Genomic DNA, 19253 nt, shown 5'->3' on the forward strand with positions numbered 1-19253 from the left:
AAAACTTTTCCGTTGGACTTTATCCTGGGTAAAGTAATTCTTGGTGCGGATTATTAACATCAGCTGACACTCGATCTCATAAACAGAAAGAAAGCTCATCAATCATGAAACTGATCTGAGTATTTCTTTAAGACAGATCTCCGTGTCTTAGGCGACACAGACCATTCAATGTGAAACTGTATATTAAAGTGAGATGCAAACATTCATTTTTTATTGTATACACGTTGCTCTGTGGCAAACTGTGAATATATCGATTGTAACTGCTTGCAACGGTTTCATAACAGTAGTCGGCAGGAAGGCATCAAACGTTGTGTGTACTTGTGTTGTTAGTTCTCACTACATTAAGAACGCTTTGTGTTACTTAACCGTAACTAATAAAACAGTAAGAACAGTAAAAACATTTTATTTGTGTCCATCTCCCGCTTGTGTTACACATTTATTTGTGTTCAGACAGACCTCGCAACTCCCTATCACCTCTTGCACGGTTCGTTTTAAACCCCACCAAAAATATTTCATTGCTTCGTCTCTGTGACCCCTCTATGATTTATTTTACCCTAGTGGTAGGAGAGGGTCACCTCCTTTTGTTGTTCCTCATCCTGTAATGTGTCCACCAGTCGTAAGCAACGGACGAATGTTCTGTCCACCTCCAATTGCGTTTCTCTCTGCTCCCTCCTTCTCCATGACGTGTCGAAGTTTCTGGGGCGAGTGTAGGTTACTCTACACCACCCTGCGTCCTCTACCTCCATTCTTGACTCCCCCTCTCGTACGCTGGTGTCCACCATCTCCTGTGCACATTCGGCGAACGTGCGTTCCCGGGGTAAGCCCTCTTTTTTTTTTTTTTGTTTCTTTGGCTAATTGAATCTTCAGGATTCATCCCAGGAAGCTCATTCTCCAATGCACTACCTCCGTACATATGGACTCCCTCATCTTCTCAGTAATTAGATTATACTGGGCCAGCAATGTCCCCGCGTACTGACCATTGGTCTGTGTAGGTCGTTTCCTCTCACTAAATAAGTGGAATATGTCTTCTTTCGGAGTCCACCTACCTCCACCATATGCCTTTTTTAATCTTTCTTTCACCGTTAGCCACGCCGTCTCTTCGTCCGCCTGGATCTGATTCAAGACACTTCTCTTGACCCGGCAGATGAGAGCCGCTTTCAGTGAAATGGCGTCGGGTCACTCCAATAAGTTATCCGTATCCTTCGCCTCCAACCTTTCCATAATCCGGTCAGCTCCTTTGAGGAAATTGTTCAGCTCACTTATTTCCCCAGTAAACCGCTCCAGGTCTGAAATGGCTTTTCTTAAGTCCTGCGATGTAGCTGCCCTCACCTTCGTCATCGCTAACCTTCGCACCTTCGCATGAGCCACCGCTAGAGTTGTGGTTGGTAGAGGTTGCAAATCCTGTGCCTCAGGGGCCTTCGGGGCTGCGGCCTCAACCAGCGCCATGGGGGCTGCATGAGCTCCTGCCCTCTCTGGCGGTATATTGAAACCCCCAGCTTGCACGATCGGGGTCCCGTCCACATTCATTCTCATAGACTCCGAAGAAAACGAGAAAAAAGAGAAAGAAAAAAATAATCAAAAGAAAAGAAAGAAATTAAGCGCAGAGAGAAAAAGGAAAGAAAACTGTAGACTGTATATTAAACCGGAAATAAATTAAAGCGATTCTCGGGTTTTGGCACCACTTATGCGTTGTCGGAAGAGAAATACTTAAAAAAGTAAGAAATTGGGCAGAGTAACAGTACGCTAGACTACAGAAATAACACTGTTTTATTATTATTTTTTTTCAAACCTCTTTATTTTTTATATGGTTACAGAATACATAATAATATAATGCAATACGTTATACAGATACAATTTACACTATATCTTCGTTTGCCGTATGGCATTATAATACCTCTGTAAAGAAACAAATACCTTTGAAGAAAAAAAAAAGTAACATTTACAAGACGAGAATAGCGGTTACAAAATATCGCACCTGTTACAAGAGCAGTTACAAGATGAGAGGTTCCACGCATAAAACTGTTCCTATGTGCGCATGCGCATTATTGGCAGAGTGCGCTCAGTGTTGAGTTCGAATAAACTCTTCAGTTAGGTTATACATGTGTGTTGTGTAGGGTTACTTGTCATAAGGGAGGAAGTTATTCGTTGGTTTGTGGTAATAAGTATATTTCGATTTAAAGTTTCTCACCTGCTTTTTCATGAGTAGTCCTGGCAACAAGAAAAATATTTCTATAATCAGAAAAAAATTTTCTCTCGCCATGAAAAGACAACCATCTCAAATTCAGTTCAACATAAGTACAAAAAGACAAAGACATTTAGAAGGGCCTCGACCCAGGGAGATATCTATTGAAATTCAGAGAAAAACATTGCCTATTCACAGAGTGAAGAAGAGGTATTTTCTATAATATATAATATATAAATATGGATTTTTACTATTGAGTTAAAATTTTCTATTTGAATTTATTTTAACAGGCTTCTTATGGAAATAGAGAAATCTGAAACAATTATATTGCTAGGAGAAACTGGCTGTGGAAAAACTACTCAGATTCCTCAGTATTTGCTTGAATCAAAATTTAATCGTGATGGAATCATTGGTATAACTCAGGTACTAATTTATACATAAGCTGCACTACAATATTGTTTGTATGATTGTTTAAAGAATTTTGTTACAGCCAAGAAGAGTGGCTGCTGTAACAGTTGCAAACCGAGTTGCTGTAGAAATGAAAACATCCACTGGTCAGGCAGTTGGTTACAACGTACGATTTGAAGATGCTACATCTCCTTTGACGAAAATAAAATATTTAACTGATGGGATGTTACTACGAGAGGCCATTTCAGGTAATTGATTTATGTGAGCACTAGTTATTTTTCAATAGCTGTAGCTTTATTCAGTTTGTTAAGATGGAAATTAAATTAATCTTCTTCATATATTATTTAATATTAAATTACCAAAATACTGTGATTAAAATGGCCTTTCTTACAGAATATATAAAGGCTTATAACTTTGTTATTCTTAATTGGCCTCACGAAAGAACAATCCATACAGATTGTTGAAGATTTAAACATAATTAGGTACCTAATTTCTATCATTAAAATAATCTTTTTCTTTCAGATAATCTATTAAAAGCTTATAACTATATTATTCTTGATGAGGCTCATGAAAGAACAATCCACACTGATGTTTTATTTGGCATAGTAAAAGAGGCCCAGGCAAAACGGAAGTCTCATAATTACACTCCTCTTAAGGTTAGAACGTTGTATTATTTCTCTTTATAACAGATATAAATATATAATTCCATTTTTAATGAAATTATTATTGAAGTTGAATGATTTTATTTCTGATGAGGTGTTAATTTTAAGCTGGAATTTGTTATAAATATTTTTGTGTGTTTTTAAGAAGGCCCCATAACTTAACTTAAAAGAATTGTTAGTTTAAATCTATAATAAGCATTTTGAAACAAACACATTTTTCAGAACATTCATTTGATTTGATAAAGTGCTCTTCCTTAAATAAAAGTAAAAGCTATTGTGTTTATTTAAAAAATATATATATTTGGTATAGAAAGATGTATAGGTGTTTTAAAGTAAAATATATGGAGAAAATATATCCGTTGCGTGTTATAAATGTATCCTTTCTTAACTGATTGTTAATTCCAGTAGTGATTTATTTGTTGTTAATTTTGCTAAATTTTTTTTTCTGTATCTTTCATCAGCACTCCATAGCAATCCTTCTCCATGTTTGTCTATCCTTGACATCTCTTTTTTTTTCCCACCTTTTCTAACCCAGTGGTTACCAAATTTTTTTTACTAAGGTACCCTTTTTAAGCTAAAATCATTTTGTGACACCCTTGTTGTTTGTGCCATGAAAAATTTCATGGCTCCCTTGAACTAAAAAAAAAAAAATGTTGGCACAATTATCCTTAGTGGGCTTGAAAATGCAGGAAAATGAGAAAAAACAGTGTGAAGTAAATGCTGGGATGCAATGTGTTTGTTAATTTAATTTGAATTTATTTTTCTTTCTTTTCTTGTAATATTTTGAATGTGTTCACTTTGGGAGCCACTGTTCTAACCAATGTGTTTGTGGGATATAAGCCTTGAAAAATATATCTGTCTTGCATTTGTATTTAACAATATAATTTTAAAGTAATATGAAAGTCCAGAAGAAGTCTCTATTAAGTAAAATATTGATATTTTAGTGATAAACTTCAACTTGAACCTTTTTATACTATATACTTAACTATTATAAAATTACAATAAAAAAATGAAAATCCTGAAAGATTGCTGATTGACCGTGTATATTATAAATGGAATATGGTCTGGGTCCGGTCAAATGAAATTCAAATAGTAATGACTATTTTTATTTGAGCCAATGTTTTGCCCAACATTGCAGGGCTTCATCAGGGCTGTTTTGACAGCAGTCGAAGTCAGAGTGAATATTCCACTCTATATTAATAACAGTGTGTAAAGCTTATTATGTAGGTAGTGGGTAATTATTATATTTTTCTTTTTCAGATAATTGTGATGTCTGCGACAATGGACGTTGATCATTTTAGCAAATACTTCAATGATGCCCCTGTGATTTATATTGAAGGTCGTCAATATCCTGTAGAAATCAATCAAGCTATTGAACCTCAAGACGATTACTTTCATTCTTGTTTAGTTACCATCTTTCAGATCAATAAAGAAGCCCCACCCAAGTAATAAAAATTCATTTTAAAATGATTTAATTGATTTAAATATTGTAACACTTGTAAAAATTAGCTTTTTCTTTGTTGTAACCTCATTAGAACCATGATAAATTATATAATTTTAATCAATGATTTAATTTTGTATTATGTTTTATTTATATTTGGTTTTACTGTTATAAAGACTTTATGTTTCCAAATTATTTTATGAAAAACTCTATTATTATTTATCATTAATGTAGTTGGCTATTTGTCATATTTATTTTTTTATCTTTTTATTTGTTTGTTTTTTCTAGCCATGACATATTGGTATTCCTGACTGGCCAGGAGGAGATAGAGACCATGGCTGCTAATATCCGTGCTATAGCAAAGGTATATTATCCATTGTTTTTGTAAATTTAATATTTATTGTATATCATATTAAATATTTGAATTATTTATATATTATATTTGTATTTTTTTTAATTAATCTAGGATCCTCTCTTCACTGGTCCAAACATCAAAGTTTATCCTTTGTATGCAGCTTTAGCAGCCAGTAAACAATTGGAAGTATTTCATTCTCCTCCTCCTAATACTAGGAAAGTAGTTCTCAGTACTAATATTGCAGAAACATCTGTTACAATCAGTGGTATTAAATATGTTGTTGACAGTGGAATGGTCAAACAAAGGTTAGTGACATAAGTCCAATTGCAACTAACTAGTTCATAAATTATTTGAAAATATTATATTATAATAAAAGAGGAATTTCTTTGTTCTGTTTTTTTTACTCATAAGTAAGAAAAGTATTTTAATCGCACAATATTTTGGATGTACTCTTTCCAATGGATATATAAATTTGAGTGTCTGTTGAGAATACAAAATGCATTTTAACCATTGGTTTGGGGTTTTTATTGTTCAAAAGACTGTGTATATAGTATTGCACCATGTGCTTAAGAGCCAAAAAATGTTTTTTTCAGATAGAATGAAGCATCAAAATGGCTCTAATAATAAAGAGTAATTATATATTTTTAACTGCATTCTAAATAAAAAAAAAATATCAAAGTTTGATCATTATTAGGAAAGATATCAAACTTTTAAAAGTATAAACCATGGTTTTGAATGTATTTGGTTTGATTATAAAAGATAGCCAAATAAAACAACCTTAATTTAGAGAAATATAAAAATAATAATAAAATAATAACAAACTTGGAAATGTACATAACAATAAATTAAGTATATAGTAGTTGATATTAATATCAATTATTGCAGAGGTAAGAATTATTCAAAATAAATTATTAATATAAATATATAATATAAAAACTGTTAAAGCCACCTCAAATCGACTATGTCTTTTTGTTGGAAGGCTTTAAAATGAACAAAAAACAAACTGGCTCGGATTAAACATTTATTTGGTTCAATTTAAACATTTTAAAAACTAAAAACTAACATAAACAAAATTTACAAGTAAAAATAAAAAGGCCTTTCAGATAAAAATAAAATAGTTCGATAAATTATGAAAATGACAATAAAACTAATTTACAAAAAAAAAAGAAATAAATATATAAAATAAATACTGCTCGATGAAAGGTTATCCACTCCAATTGGTCTGAGGAAGATTGCTGCCGAGATGTGTAGGTCTGGCTCATCGTTAGTCCAAATATCCAACAGTCGTATTGTATTAGGCGAGCCGATTAAATGAACGCAGACAGGGCTGGTTACACACGTTCCTTGGGTTCAGGGGTTGGCCACTAATTACTTAATTAATTGGAACTCATATTAAAATCTAACACAGAAGTTGTCTGGTTCCGAACTGTTATGACGACGAGTACACTCAAAAAATGTCAAATAAAATAATATCAACCAACGCAGACAGGGCTGCTAATGACGCTACCAGGGCCACTAATTAGTCGGAACTGCTATAAAAAACTAAGATGGTCGGCGTTGCTAGGTGACACCTCTTAGCAACAATTATCACCCCTGGTAACTGTCTCTATTACTCATTATAACACGCAAATATAATTACTTTTTTTTTCTTTTCAAATAACTAAATCTAAATAAAACAATACAAATAAAAATATATGTAACTAAATTAAATACTAATAAAACTCAAATACTATTTACAAGGTAATTATATTATCGCGTTAACATACCGCCCACCAATTTTTGTCTTGGGACAAAAATTTAATGTGTAATTAACAGGTTTCTGAAATGTCGGCACAAATAAATAAGTTTTATTTATTTGTGTATCTTTATTGACTGCACCCTGACGATCTTCTCCTGATTTATATTTGATATCTAACCAAAAAGTGTATTTGAAATTATTTGTACTTTTTCTTTTCTTGCCAGAGTTCACCATCCTGGGACAGGGTTAGATGTTTTAAAAGTTCATAGTATATCTCAAGCACAAGCTTGGCAGAGAGCAGGCAGAGCTGGACGAGAGTCTCCTGGATATTGTTATCGTACGTATACAAAGTCGGTAAGTGTTGTTTGTTGGAAATATATATCAACTATTAAGATAATAGTTTTTACAGTATCTCTACAATTTGAGACAGTTAGTTTCAGTATCAGCTCAATTCACTTTTTTTATTAAAATTTTTCATTTTATTTTTCACTATATTTGAATGCACTGAGTCACCTCGTAAAGCTTTATTGACCATAAGTAACTTAATCGAGGTGAAAATTGGTTTTCTTTTATTGATTGGTTACCTGGAAACCCAGTCATAAAGTGGATTTTTAAACTTTTTGTTGTTTCTTATTTCAAGAAGGAAAAAGTGTATCCATTAAAAGTTTCAGCTTTTGTTTTTTCACCCTCCTATCAAATATACGTTTTTTTGGAGAATACTGCCATAAGAAAATTGTGGGCATTTAACTGAATTGAAGTGAATTATAACAGATTGAAGTTATATAATTTTCTATGAATGGAATATGATCCGGGTGCGGTAAAAAAAAAAAATCAAATAGTAAATGATTATACTATTTTTAGGCTCAATAAAAATAGTATAATCATTTACTATTTGAGTTTTTTTTTACCGCACCCGGACCATATTCCATTAATCTATACACACGGTCAATCAATAATCTTCCAGTATATAATTTTCTGTCTGAAAAATTGTAATGCAAATCACATATAATACATCTTTCATCAACAAAAAGATCTAAAAGAGACTATCCTGTTAGATGTAGTTGTGTATTTTTCAAAGATGATTCCTGTTCAGGTATAATAGTGTATAAGAAATAGACTTTTTTTTTTTTTCTGACTTTTATTGAAAATATATATATAACAATATTTATATATACTTCTATATAAATATATATTATGGTGCGGTGCCCTTCCTTTGTCATATGGCATTATAAGGGGTTGGGCTAGGTCCGCTGAGGGCAGGGGTTACAATTTTGGCACAGGAGCTGCTGGCCGGGGGGTACAAAGAACGGGGAGGGATGCTCCACTGGGGGATAAGATGGATTAAGATGACTTCAGGTTGCAGAGCCAGAAGTACTTTCCTCAGGGAGGACGTCGACCTAGGGGACCGTGCTTTGCCACCTCCCAGGTCTCGGTGGAGGGGCTATCTCTCAGAGTAGGGGATTGGTACAGGCATTCAGCCCAAAGAATTTGAGGTGCCTACGGATTAGAGGTGCATGAGTGGTTCACCTTAGAGCAGGGTTGGACGTATGATGGCCTTGTAGATCTTCAGCTTGAGGCGGAGTGAGATCTGCTGTGAGCAAGTGATAGAGCCTATACGACTTCTGTTGGGCCAGCTTAAGTCTCTCCCTGACGTGACTGGAGAAGGTGAGATGCCTGTCGAGAGTCACACTGAGGTAGAGGATGCTGTTAGAGAGTTTCCGACCCTCACCATCCATAACGAACTGCTGGGGTAGTCTGGACATGACAATGGCCTCCGTATTCGACGCATTAACCTTAATGCCGTCCTTCTTCAGAGCAGCTACGATGGTGGCAGAAGCAGTTTGTGCATAGCCTAGGGCCAGTTCAGCTCACATGCTGGAAGGATTGACACCGATGTCGTCAGCATAGGCTGCTACCACTGCATCTCGATACTTGATGGTGACAACTGGTGCCGTGAAAATGACTAACAGTAGAGGTCGAAGCACCGAGCCTTGAGGTACTCCACAGGTGGTGGTGACTGGACAATTCTTCACCAACTCTTATGACGAATGATGTTCCACTCAGGTAGTTTCGGATCAATTAGCATAGGGCGGCGGGAAACTTGAACTCCTCCAGTCGGCAGCAGGTAGGATACGTCTCGAAGGCCTAACTGCAGTCAAATGAGATGAAGGCAGTTGCATAATTGTTCTTCATCCGCTCTATGGTGTGGGCTTGTAGCTTCACCAGGTGATGATCGCATGCGACACCTCGTTGGAAATCAGTCTGCTCGGGTGGTATTACATCGGCTTCCCTGCAGTGCTCCATAAGATGGTGATGTAGGAGCCGCGAAGACCTTGCTCATGTGCGAGAGGAGGCTGATCAGGCAATAATGCTCTGACGAGTCACCCTTCTTCCCAGGCTTAAGTAGTGGTATTACGAACACGCGTTTCCAGGCCTCTGGGAAGTACGAGATCCGTATGCACGAGTTGAAAATGTTCAACAGGAAGGCTTTATCCTTCCTGGGAAGCATCTTCAAGAGTACACCTGGGATCCCATCCTGCTCAGACGCCTTATTACCCTTAGTGCGGCGTAGTACCGACTCCAGTTGGCTGAAGGTGGAGAAGATGGGCTTCTCAACTGGACTTGGTGACCTCCCAAGTGGTGTAGGAGCATTTTAGACATCTGCTCAGCATCCCTCGCTGCATACCTTGAGACCAGGAGGGCAGCCTGCTCCCCAAACGTCAATAGGTCGTTCCCAGCTGTAAGTAGTAGAGTCCTTCTCTTGGTGACAAAGTTCCTGACCAGCTTCCAATACTGTCAATGGTCATCATGAGTCTTCTGGAGCTGATCATGCCAGAACACGGTCTTCCTGTCACCCATGAGTGCAGCTATCTGCCGAGTCATCGCATTGAAGACCGGTTTTAAGCTATAATCACGCGTGTGCTGAAAGATATTGTGCAGGTTATTTCACTGGCCAATCAGTGTAAGTATATGCTTCGATGACTTCCTGATGTCGTTGGGGAGGGGGTAGAACTTTGATGTTGTTTTTATGATGTATGTTTTTAATGGCTGCCTCCTGGATAGTAGTGGTGATCACCTCCACCGCTGAATCTACCTCTCCCGGAGTATGATATTGTACAATTTTTGGTAGTGCCGGCAACTCCTGACCTATATCCTTTCAAATTGGCCTTGTGGAGTAGGAATTTCCTTGCCGGTGGTGTGGCAGGCATACCCTCAAAAGTATAAAGTACAGCCCTGTGGTCCGGTAGTCCGTTGTGTAATGCTTGACAATCCGTGACTGTGTGCATATTTCTGGTCAGGAGCAGGTCGAGGGTTGATGTACACGAAGGGCGGGTCACATGTCTAAAGTTGTGCACTCTCGGGTGGAAGAGAGCTAGCCAGGTCTTGGTAATGTAGGTACCCAGTGGATTATTACTACTACACAACCAGGTCGTGTGCCAGGCATTGATGTCTTCCAGGACAATATGCCAGTTCGTCGCCTGGGCGTGTTGCAGTAATAGCTTAGATGTGAGACCAGACCAAGGTCTATTAACACAGGTGAACGTGTAACGTTCACATGGATGTGCGGTGTTTAAACCGCACATTCACTGTGACTAGATGAGTTCCCTAGGTCACCATCACTGGGTTCGGGATGTCCCTCCTGACCAGGATCATGATTCCTTCACAAGAACCAGTTGAGCAGGCCTTTCGGTATGCGTAGGACCCTTGAAAGTACATCTGTGATGAGGTGGAGAGCATGGTGTCAGCGCCACTACCGATATTCTGTGCTGCTGCAGGAGAAGCCCGATTTCAGCCTGCTTCGGTGACAGGCCACTACATAATAATTGATGACTACGTGCTCTGGCATAATGGCAAGCAAGAATCTTGCCCATCATCTCTACATGCATTATCACAATGCCCACCATCTGGTCCATGCGAGTGTACAGCTGTTCGGTGATTGGCATGTCAAAGGCACTCGTCGCTGGGGCAGGCCAAGTCGGCTGCTGCTTCTTCGTAGATGGTGTTCCTCCTATCAGTTTAGAGAAGGCCATATCTTCCCGTACAGGTCGGCAAGGCTTTCTGGACTGCACTAGCGTTGGTGCTGGTGGAGCCACTTCTCGCTTGGCCTGACTCTTTTTCAGGAGCTCCAACTGAACTGGACATTCTTCAGACATCACCAGGTGTCCGACCTTGCCCTTACGTAGAGTGCAATGAGGAGGACCACTTGATGTGCATTGCGCTAGAAGGTGGGGTTCTCCACATCTCGGGCATACACATTTCCGGTCACAGTATTTCATTATATGGCCATATTGTTGGCAGTTCTGGCATTGCATAGGATATCCGTCTAACCCGGAATCGCACCTGATCTATAGCCTGTAGTGCCTGGATGGTTGAGAGCTTCACAGTGTGGTCCGTGATGAGCTCCAGAGGGCACCACTGGCCATTACCATAGCATAGTCCTTAGTTATCTCCTTGCCATTCTGAACCCTGGAAGGTGATTTTTCAGTTCTGCAGCTATGTCCTCAACATTATGGTTGACGTTGAATCCATATAAAATGAACTTTTTCAACCTTTTTGTACCATGAGGTCGTTGGACTGCTTCGTTTGATCTTAGTAACAGAGTGGCTGCCTTGTAGTCCTTTTCGTTGGTCAGATACAGCCTAGTCTCCTTTCGTGAGCCTTTTGTTGAAAATTTAGTAATGTTGATGGTCATCAACATTTCTTTAATTGAAGGCTGCGAGATAGGTGACAAAATGATTATAGGAGATGGTCGCCGCACTGCTGGTGTTGCAGCTTCTCTCAGCAGTAAGAGCGGGTTGTGCATGTTGGGATCCACAGGTATCCCATAGTTTTGAGGTAGATCAGGAACAGCCCTCAGCCGGAATGTCTTTGTAGCGGGGATAAATTCCCCTTCGTTCTGAGAAGGGTCTTCTTCGCTCCTTTGACTTCTTGATTTTCAATAAGTTCCATCTCTATTTCTTCATCTGAAAGAGGCAGAGATCTGTTATTGGCTAGGATCTGGATTTGTGTGGCGCTGGTCCTAATATGAGGTATCTTGGCAGTGATGGGTAAAGAATGTAGCATGGAAACTTCAGTGAGGGACACGCTGCCTGATTGACTGTAGGGAATTCCTCCAGTAATAAACTGGAGGCGCAACCTTAATTAAGAACAAGAAGGTATTGGAAGGCAGATTGTCACTTCACGCACTATTTAACTAGGACTAACCTGAATGTCTTCTGATTGGTCTATTGGTCTCCTTTTGCTGTCTTCACAATTTTTTAATAACCCCAGTGTTAATGGAAGCTGGATAATAACAGAATAGTTGACTTAACCTTGTTAACAACACCTATGGTAGGTTGATAATGAAATTTTCAATTTCAATTTCAAATAGACTCCCAGGGAGCTATGGTCCTATATCACTTTTGAAATATTTACTTGAAACGGGAAGAGGAAACAAAATAGTTAAATAGAACAATATTTAAAATGAGCCTGATATTGGAAAATGTCGTGAAACCTCCCACCCTCCATGGTAACAATAGAAAATAACCTGTCAAAAAAGCAGATTTCGTGTTTTAATATCATGATACTGTGCACCGTCGGCTGGTGAGTGGAGATAAGTATAATGATACATTTAGTATCTGATTGCCAATTTTGGCAACAACAGAGATTACTGATGTTTTGAGACTTTCTTAGTTTTGGGATCTAGTAATAATATTTTTATCCCGTTATTTGAGCTATTGCTCTCATTAATTAATTGTGGTTTTAGGAATAAAGATCTGCGTTTAACGCCCAAAAAAACATGTAAACTCAACAAAAGTATGAAACTAAGTCAAAAAGATTTTGATTGAGGATTATTTTATTATTGCATACATTTTATGCACAACTATTGGTAATTTTTCTACTCAGTAGTATATTACTGGATAGTTTATACCATTAAAAAGATAAACCTTGATATGGCGAAAATTTAATTTCTTTATCTTTTTTGTTGGAATTTGTCGTTTAAGTGGTTTCATACTTTTACCCACCATAAGTTACATTTATGAGTTTAGTATTTTAATATTATTTATTGTATGTTTAATAATATATTATTTTGTAGGAATTTGACTGCATGGTCAAAAATACAGTTCCGGAACTATTGAGAAGCAATTTATCCAGTGTTACACTACAGTTATTGGCATTGAAAGTAAATGCTTTAACATTTGACTTCTTGGATAAACCACCTAAAGATGTAAGTTTAATCGTTATTATATTTTTCTATTTTAATTTATTAATAAGTAAGAATAAAAGGTAGTGTAGGCGAAATAAAACTAAATATTAAAATAAAACAGATATACAAAAATAGTTTACAACTATTTATTTTCTGACGTTTCGCCCCACTTTGCAGGGCTTCATCAGGGCTAAAAAGATACAAAATGATACAATGATAAGAATAAAATTATTCTTGTATCTTACCATTGTATCATTTTGTATCTTTTTAGCCCTGCAAAGTGGGGCGAAACGTTGGAAAATAAGTAGTTGTAAACTATTTTATATCTTTTGACCTCAATCCTGACCATCTTCTTATATATCAATTTTTACGGTCAACTATATATACATATATAAAACAGATATAGAGTTGACATATGATCATTTTTGACATTAATAGAGCTTTATGTAAATCACAGCTGACAATTTCCACTTATGAAGAGGTAAAAATTCTCCAAATTGTCCTTCATTATCTTTGTATGGTTAGGCCTGCAATACTTACTGATTCATAATACCGAGTATATCTAGAGTTATTAAGAGATTAGTTCAGTGTCATTTTGAATGATATTAAACAATTTTTATGATAAATAAATAATTAAATGAATTTTAATAAAAATATCGACGGACTTCAGTTTGTTTTATTCAAAAACTTTCTTCTGCATGTATAATTAGCTTAATATAACCTTTGTTTATGAGTTCTTTTGAATTAAGGTAGGAAAAGTTTTCTACTTTGGTGATCATAAAATTAAGTTAGCTATGTTAACTAATAGAGAAAATAAAATAAAATAAGATTATAAACTCTGTTAACAAATTACTTGTGTTAATGTATTATTTATTTATTTATTTTTTTCAAGCTTATATTGGAAGCTTTTGACCAGTTGAAACAGCTTGGCGCTATAGATAATTTTGATGATGCTCAGTTAACTGTGCTTGGGCAGAAGATGGCTCTTTTCCCTCTTGATCCTAGGTTCAGTAAAGTCTTATTAGCTGCAGAAAAGTTTGGCTGTGTGTATGTATATTTATTTAAAAAAAAAAAAATATATATATATATATATATCATTTAACTTTTAGATGATTATTAATTACTATTCTTATTATTTTTTTTTTTAGTGAAGAAATGCTTAGTATTATAGCTCTGCTTTCGGGAGAATCAGTTTTTGTTAATAACATTGCTAAAAGGGAAGAAGCTGCCGCCGCTCGGGAAAAGTTTTCTACTTCGGCAGGAGACCACGTCACTCTCTTAAAAATATTCAGGGCTTATAATTCAATCAACACCAAACATGTAAGCATAACAATTTTATTTTATGTATATGTAGTTATTTAGGATTTATAGCTTAATTTAACTCATAGTTTAGTATTTTATTATTTATTTATAAGGTGAATATAATTTCCTCTATAAAAGAGGTTAATATAGCTTTGTCTTTCTTTTAAAAAAGGATTCAAATAGCATATCCTGGTAGCTTGAAAGTTTTTAACTATCTGATGAGCTGCAGAAGGTTTGACTAGTGGAAGATGAAGATCTCAGTATCTAGTTCGAAAAAAAATGATCTGGTCTATTCTCAGGGTGCCTTTGGTGTGTACAGTCTTTCAAAATTGACTAAAATTACCTTATAAGGAACTTGGGAAATTTTTGCTTAAAAATGTACTCCTGACAGAGTTGATTTAAGAAATACCTAATCAGATTTCCCATATACTCCCAAAGCCTGGTAATTTATTATCAGTACAACATTTTCATATAAAATAGCCAGTCAGTAAGGCTCCACTGTATTCCCTTTTTCTATTTCTTATGGTTGTACGCATTATGTAATCTATTACAACAAGAAATAGAATGGGAGATAAAGCACATCCTTGGCATAATCCAGTTGTTTTAATTGCCACAGAATGTTTTTCTCCATGAAGAACTTTGTACTTGAAGTCTTCATATAATATTCTCATAATGCTTAATCTTTTTTCTGGAATTCCGTACATAGCAAGCAATCACCACATTACTTCCTTTTTTATCGAGTCAAAGGCAATGACCTTTTTGACTGGGTCAAAGGCATTCTCCAAGTCTATGAGCATGATAATGAAAAATTATGACATTTCTTCTCTTAGTTTCTAAATACTCTAATTATCCTTTCTGATATTGGTTTCTTTTCTACTAGGCTTCTTTTAGCATCTTCCATCCGTAGCAATCCTACCCGATCTCTATATCTTGTTCCTTCAGTATTTCGAGAATATTGTATTGTCATGTGAAGTACGCTACTCACCAAATTCCAGCAATGATACTTCTTTCAATACCAGAATTTTGTTTGTTTTGTTTTTTATGACCCTCTTCCTGGTTATTTCTGACATAAGGGAGAGGAGATGGAGAGGGGGAGAGTTATCTAGTGGTAACAAACCTATTCTAACCATGGTGGGGGGGTCAAGTTTTCATTGTGGGGACCACCACGAAATAAAAGTCAAACCCCTAGGAGGACTTCGAACCAGTGCCGCTGCAGTAACAGGACAGCCAAAGTTGATGCTTTAATTCCCTTGTCCACAAATGGTCCAGAATTTCGAGTTTATACTTATTCATTTCCTCAGAAACCTGAATAAATTTTTCAACCTCTCAATGTCTGAACATTCCAGTTTCCAATCTATGTTATCCTTTTCATGCCAAATGTATTTGGTGTATTTTGTTTTGGTTTCTATAATGAGGTTAAGTATAATTGTTCCCACAACCTGCAGGACCAGTGGCTGACTGAGGTAAAAAAAACGGGTGATAGTTGTGCCATACTCAAAATCGGTAGACAAGATGAAAAACATTTACAATAAAACTCAGTTATGTTATCTTATGTATGTTATCCAAATGTTCAGAAATCTACATTGCTGGTTTAATAATTAAATTTAGATATAGTTTTAGATGGATCTAAAATACAAAATTCAATTTAAAATCACTTTAGTATTAATTTTACATTACGTTGAACTGAACAAATGGATAATTTAGTTAGTTCCTTCTCATGACTGGTATTCTGTGGATTACTCACATATATGTAGATTGGATTAAATAATCTTTTTAATAAGTTTTATTTGTAATTTTTATTTTAGGCCTGGTGTTATGAAAACTTTTTTAATAGTCGTAATCTTGACTATGCAAAGAAGGTAAGGAAGCAGCTAGCTAATATTTGCAGAAGATGTGATATGCGGATTAACTCTTGCAACCAAGATGTGGACAAAGTAAGAAAGTGTTTAATAAGTGGCTTCTTCATGAACATGGCAGAACTTCAAAGGGATAAAAAATACTTAACGGTAGGTAACATTCACTTACGTATATATTTACTTTTTCAAGAAAAAGATGGTATCTTCAGGTGTTATTCAGAAATGTATAAATTGTTTTTAAATAAATTATAGTTATTAATTAAATTCTGGGTGGTGACGGTAGCAGCATGGTAACGCGCCTATCTACCAACCCATAAATTGCGAGTTTGAGCCCGGCCCTACCCGGGATTTTTTCAAGCATAAAAATTACGCAATATTCACTCACAATCTCTCCGCGGGCATTTGTGAGCCCCGTTAGCCAATGGGTGGCACTCACAAAAATAGGCGTGGGAGTGACGGATCCACCCTATGAAAATCACGTCAGGAAACGCGTGATGTATTTCTTAAGTACATCAGGTGAGGCTTTGGACCTCCACGGTCTGTCACGCCAATGAAAAAAAAAATTAAATTCTGACATTTTATTTGATATTAGAGGCTAAAAAGAGAAGCTGGCTTTTGACTTGTTAGATTTAAATTGTTGAGTTATCCCCCCATCTCTTCTATACCAATTATAATGTGGAAGCTGTATACATCTAAATTAAAAAAATGTTTGTACCTCCAAACGAACTAGTGAGAGAAATTGTAATTAGAAATAGAAGATATAGACCGATATCTTTTATATCGATGATGCATTCATATCCTCCCATATTGATTGTAATGGGAGAGACTGAAATTAAAATAGATAAATGTGAGTGAATCAATTATTAAATATGAATAAACTATACTCCTTCCTCTCATACGGCTCATAATAGCTGTGGTGAGATTTTATGTATGTTCCTACACTGATATATGTTCAGGAACAATAGGGCTGTGGGATGGCAGAAGTAACACTTCACCACGTAATAACTAACAGCTTCTTGATCGACTGACTCAAATATAATAGAAAGCAGAACTATGCTAGTGGTAAGGCATAGAGGATACTTTTCTGCTTGTAGCATAATTGGTTTACTTATTGATTCCAATTGCTCAGTATTTCCTACAACTTGAACTGACCTATGGACCATAACACACATATATAAGTACCGGCTGGAGCAGTATTATGTGAAGTCAAGGATTCTAATTTACCATATGCTATTTTCTACTTACTTTTGAAATGCATCGTACACTGGTGATACAAAAACATACAGGAAAACCTTCAGTAGATTATTAAATTCTGTTGTGTTGCCATGGCATGGATATCAGAAAGAAATGTCATCCATTCGCCCATTCAATTGACCCTTACATTATCTCTTTTGAGTGTTTTACATAACACTTTTGGTCAAGTTTTAGCTCCCATTTTCTCCAATCTGTTCCGTCTCAGACTTGTTCCCATCGGTTTACCCACATCAGGTCTGGTGGCTACTTTTACTGGACACTTTTTATTTTGAGGGACGGAATTCACTTTTTATCTGGTCTGGTTTAATCATATAATTGAAATATCTCGTCGTTTAAATTACTAGCTACTAAAACTATAGCTGGCTTAAGAACTAAAATTGCCATGGGTACAGTGTATATTAATAAATGAATATTGTATCCATGACAATTTTAGTTCTTCATTTTTAGTTGCTTTAATTTTTCTCAACACTGCTACTTGATTTCAATGGACTGGATTGCCTTTATGGTCCTTTAGGAGTTGCTATTTACCAGGGATGGAAAAAGAACATTTTTCCTTTGGTTTATTTTATTATAGCGTAAAAATAAACAATTTTGAAAATGTTTTGATAAACCATTTTTTCTTCTAGGTTGGGTCGAAGCAGCTGGTCCATATTCATCCCTCATCTGTTTTGTCTGGCTCTCTGCCTCAATATGTACTTTTCACAGAATTGGTACAAACTAGTAAATGTTACATGCGCTATGTAACTCCAATAGATCCCTTATGGGCAGAAGAAATCACACCTAAAGGCCTAACAATCTCAGGTTTCTCACAAGTTGACTAATGATAATCAGTCTGTGAGATAAAAATTGTTCTGTAATCATAATGATGTATATATTGATTTTATTTAAGATATTTTCTATTTTTATAGTTTCTATCATTTCATTAAAATAAAGATAATATTTATATTTCTGATTGCAACCATTGAAATAATGTTATGTAACTGAAAGAAATTCGGCAGTGAGCTATACTTTAAATCTCCTAATTAAGTAAGTTTACATTGACTAACAATAAATTATTTTTTGACACCTAACTTTTGATTTGTTTATTCTATTCTTTTTTTTTTTTTAATAATAAAATGCTTCTTATAGCTTTTCAGACTGGTTGGTATTTATGTGTCATTTTAATTTCATTTAATGCAGATAGGGTGTATTGGAAAATACAGAATAGGTCACATTTTCAAATAGGAAGAATTGGCTGCTCACTGTCGAATTATGTTTGCTAGATATTGATAATACTGCAAAACTATTATGTGTTAATGTTTCATATTTTAACTTTGCAATATTGTGTATAGTGTTATTTTATTCTAATTGCAATATTTATAAAGATATTAAAATCCATTTGATAGTTGATTTAAGTTTAATGCAGGTATATGAATTAAATTAAACTGAGCTCTTAATTAATGCTTCACCATATATTTTTGTATAAGTTAACAGCGTTTCGGCCTATTAATCCATCTTCAGGTATAAAATCTACAAGTATTCTCAATGTTCTGTTAATAATAATATATTTATTTGTTTTTGTGGCTACCTGCATAGAAATGGAGTTAGCCAGTACAGTAAATAATTATATATATCCATATTATTATCCTACAAGAATAATAAATTGAAAATCATTTATATAAAGTAATAGTAAACAATAAAACTAAGTTGAGTAAATTATTTGGTGTGATATTAGTTTATATTGAAATTTGTTTTAAATTTAATTATTTGTATGACCCTATCTTACATTTAACATCTATAGTCAGAGAAACTCATTATTACTGTCCACCCTTCTAGTTTGTTTTTAGTGAACAGGTACTTTGGTGCCAAATCCCAAACATCTCGATGCA

General features: G+C 35.6%; 1 protein-coding gene across 1 annotated transcript; it reads left to right on the forward strand.

The window, feature by feature from the left end:
- Nucleotides 1–2079: 2079 nt before the first annotated feature.
- Nucleotides 2080–18248, forward strand: ath (ATP-dependent RNA helicase DHX33). The gene is made up of 13 exons (XM_014432147.2): nucleotides 2080–2392; nucleotides 2473–2605; nucleotides 2673–2838; nucleotides 3113–3246; nucleotides 4513–4697; nucleotides 4982–5057; nucleotides 5160–5353; nucleotides 7011–7140; nucleotides 12863–12994; nucleotides 13866–14020; nucleotides 14122–14293; nucleotides 16081–16281; nucleotides 18012–18248. Exons 1-13 carry the CDS (start codon nucleotides 2199–2201, stop codon nucleotides 18204–18206), a joined length of 2067 nt encoding a protein of 688 aa, XP_014287633.1. The 5' UTR covers nucleotides 2080–2198; the 3' UTR covers nucleotides 18207–18248.
- The last annotated feature ends 1005 nt before the right edge of the window (nucleotides 18249–19253 follow it).

The sequence above is a fragment of the Halyomorpha halys genome, unplaced genomic scaffold (assembly GCF_000696795.3).
Source record: "Halyomorpha halys isolate HHAL.00 unplaced genomic scaffold, Hhal_1.1 Scaffold1030.1, whole genome shotgun sequence".
NCBI lineage: Eukaryota > Metazoa > Arthropoda > Insecta > Hemiptera > Pentatomidae > Halyomorpha > Halyomorpha halys.

Bases quoted from the DNA above. Each gene is read 5' to 3' on its own strand.
- ath (XM_014432147.2), top strand. From the start codon at position 2,199: ATGAGTAGTCCTGGCAACAAGAAAAATATTTCTATAATCAGAAAAAAA. The intron at 2,393-2,472 runs GTATTTTCTATA...TTATTTTAACAG, and splicing joins ATTCACAGAGTGAAGAAGAG to GCTTCTTATGGAAATAGAGA. The intron at 12,995-13,865 runs GTAAGTTTAATC...ATTTTTTTCAAG, and splicing joins TGGATAAACCACCTAAAGAT to CTTATATTGGAAGCTTTTGA.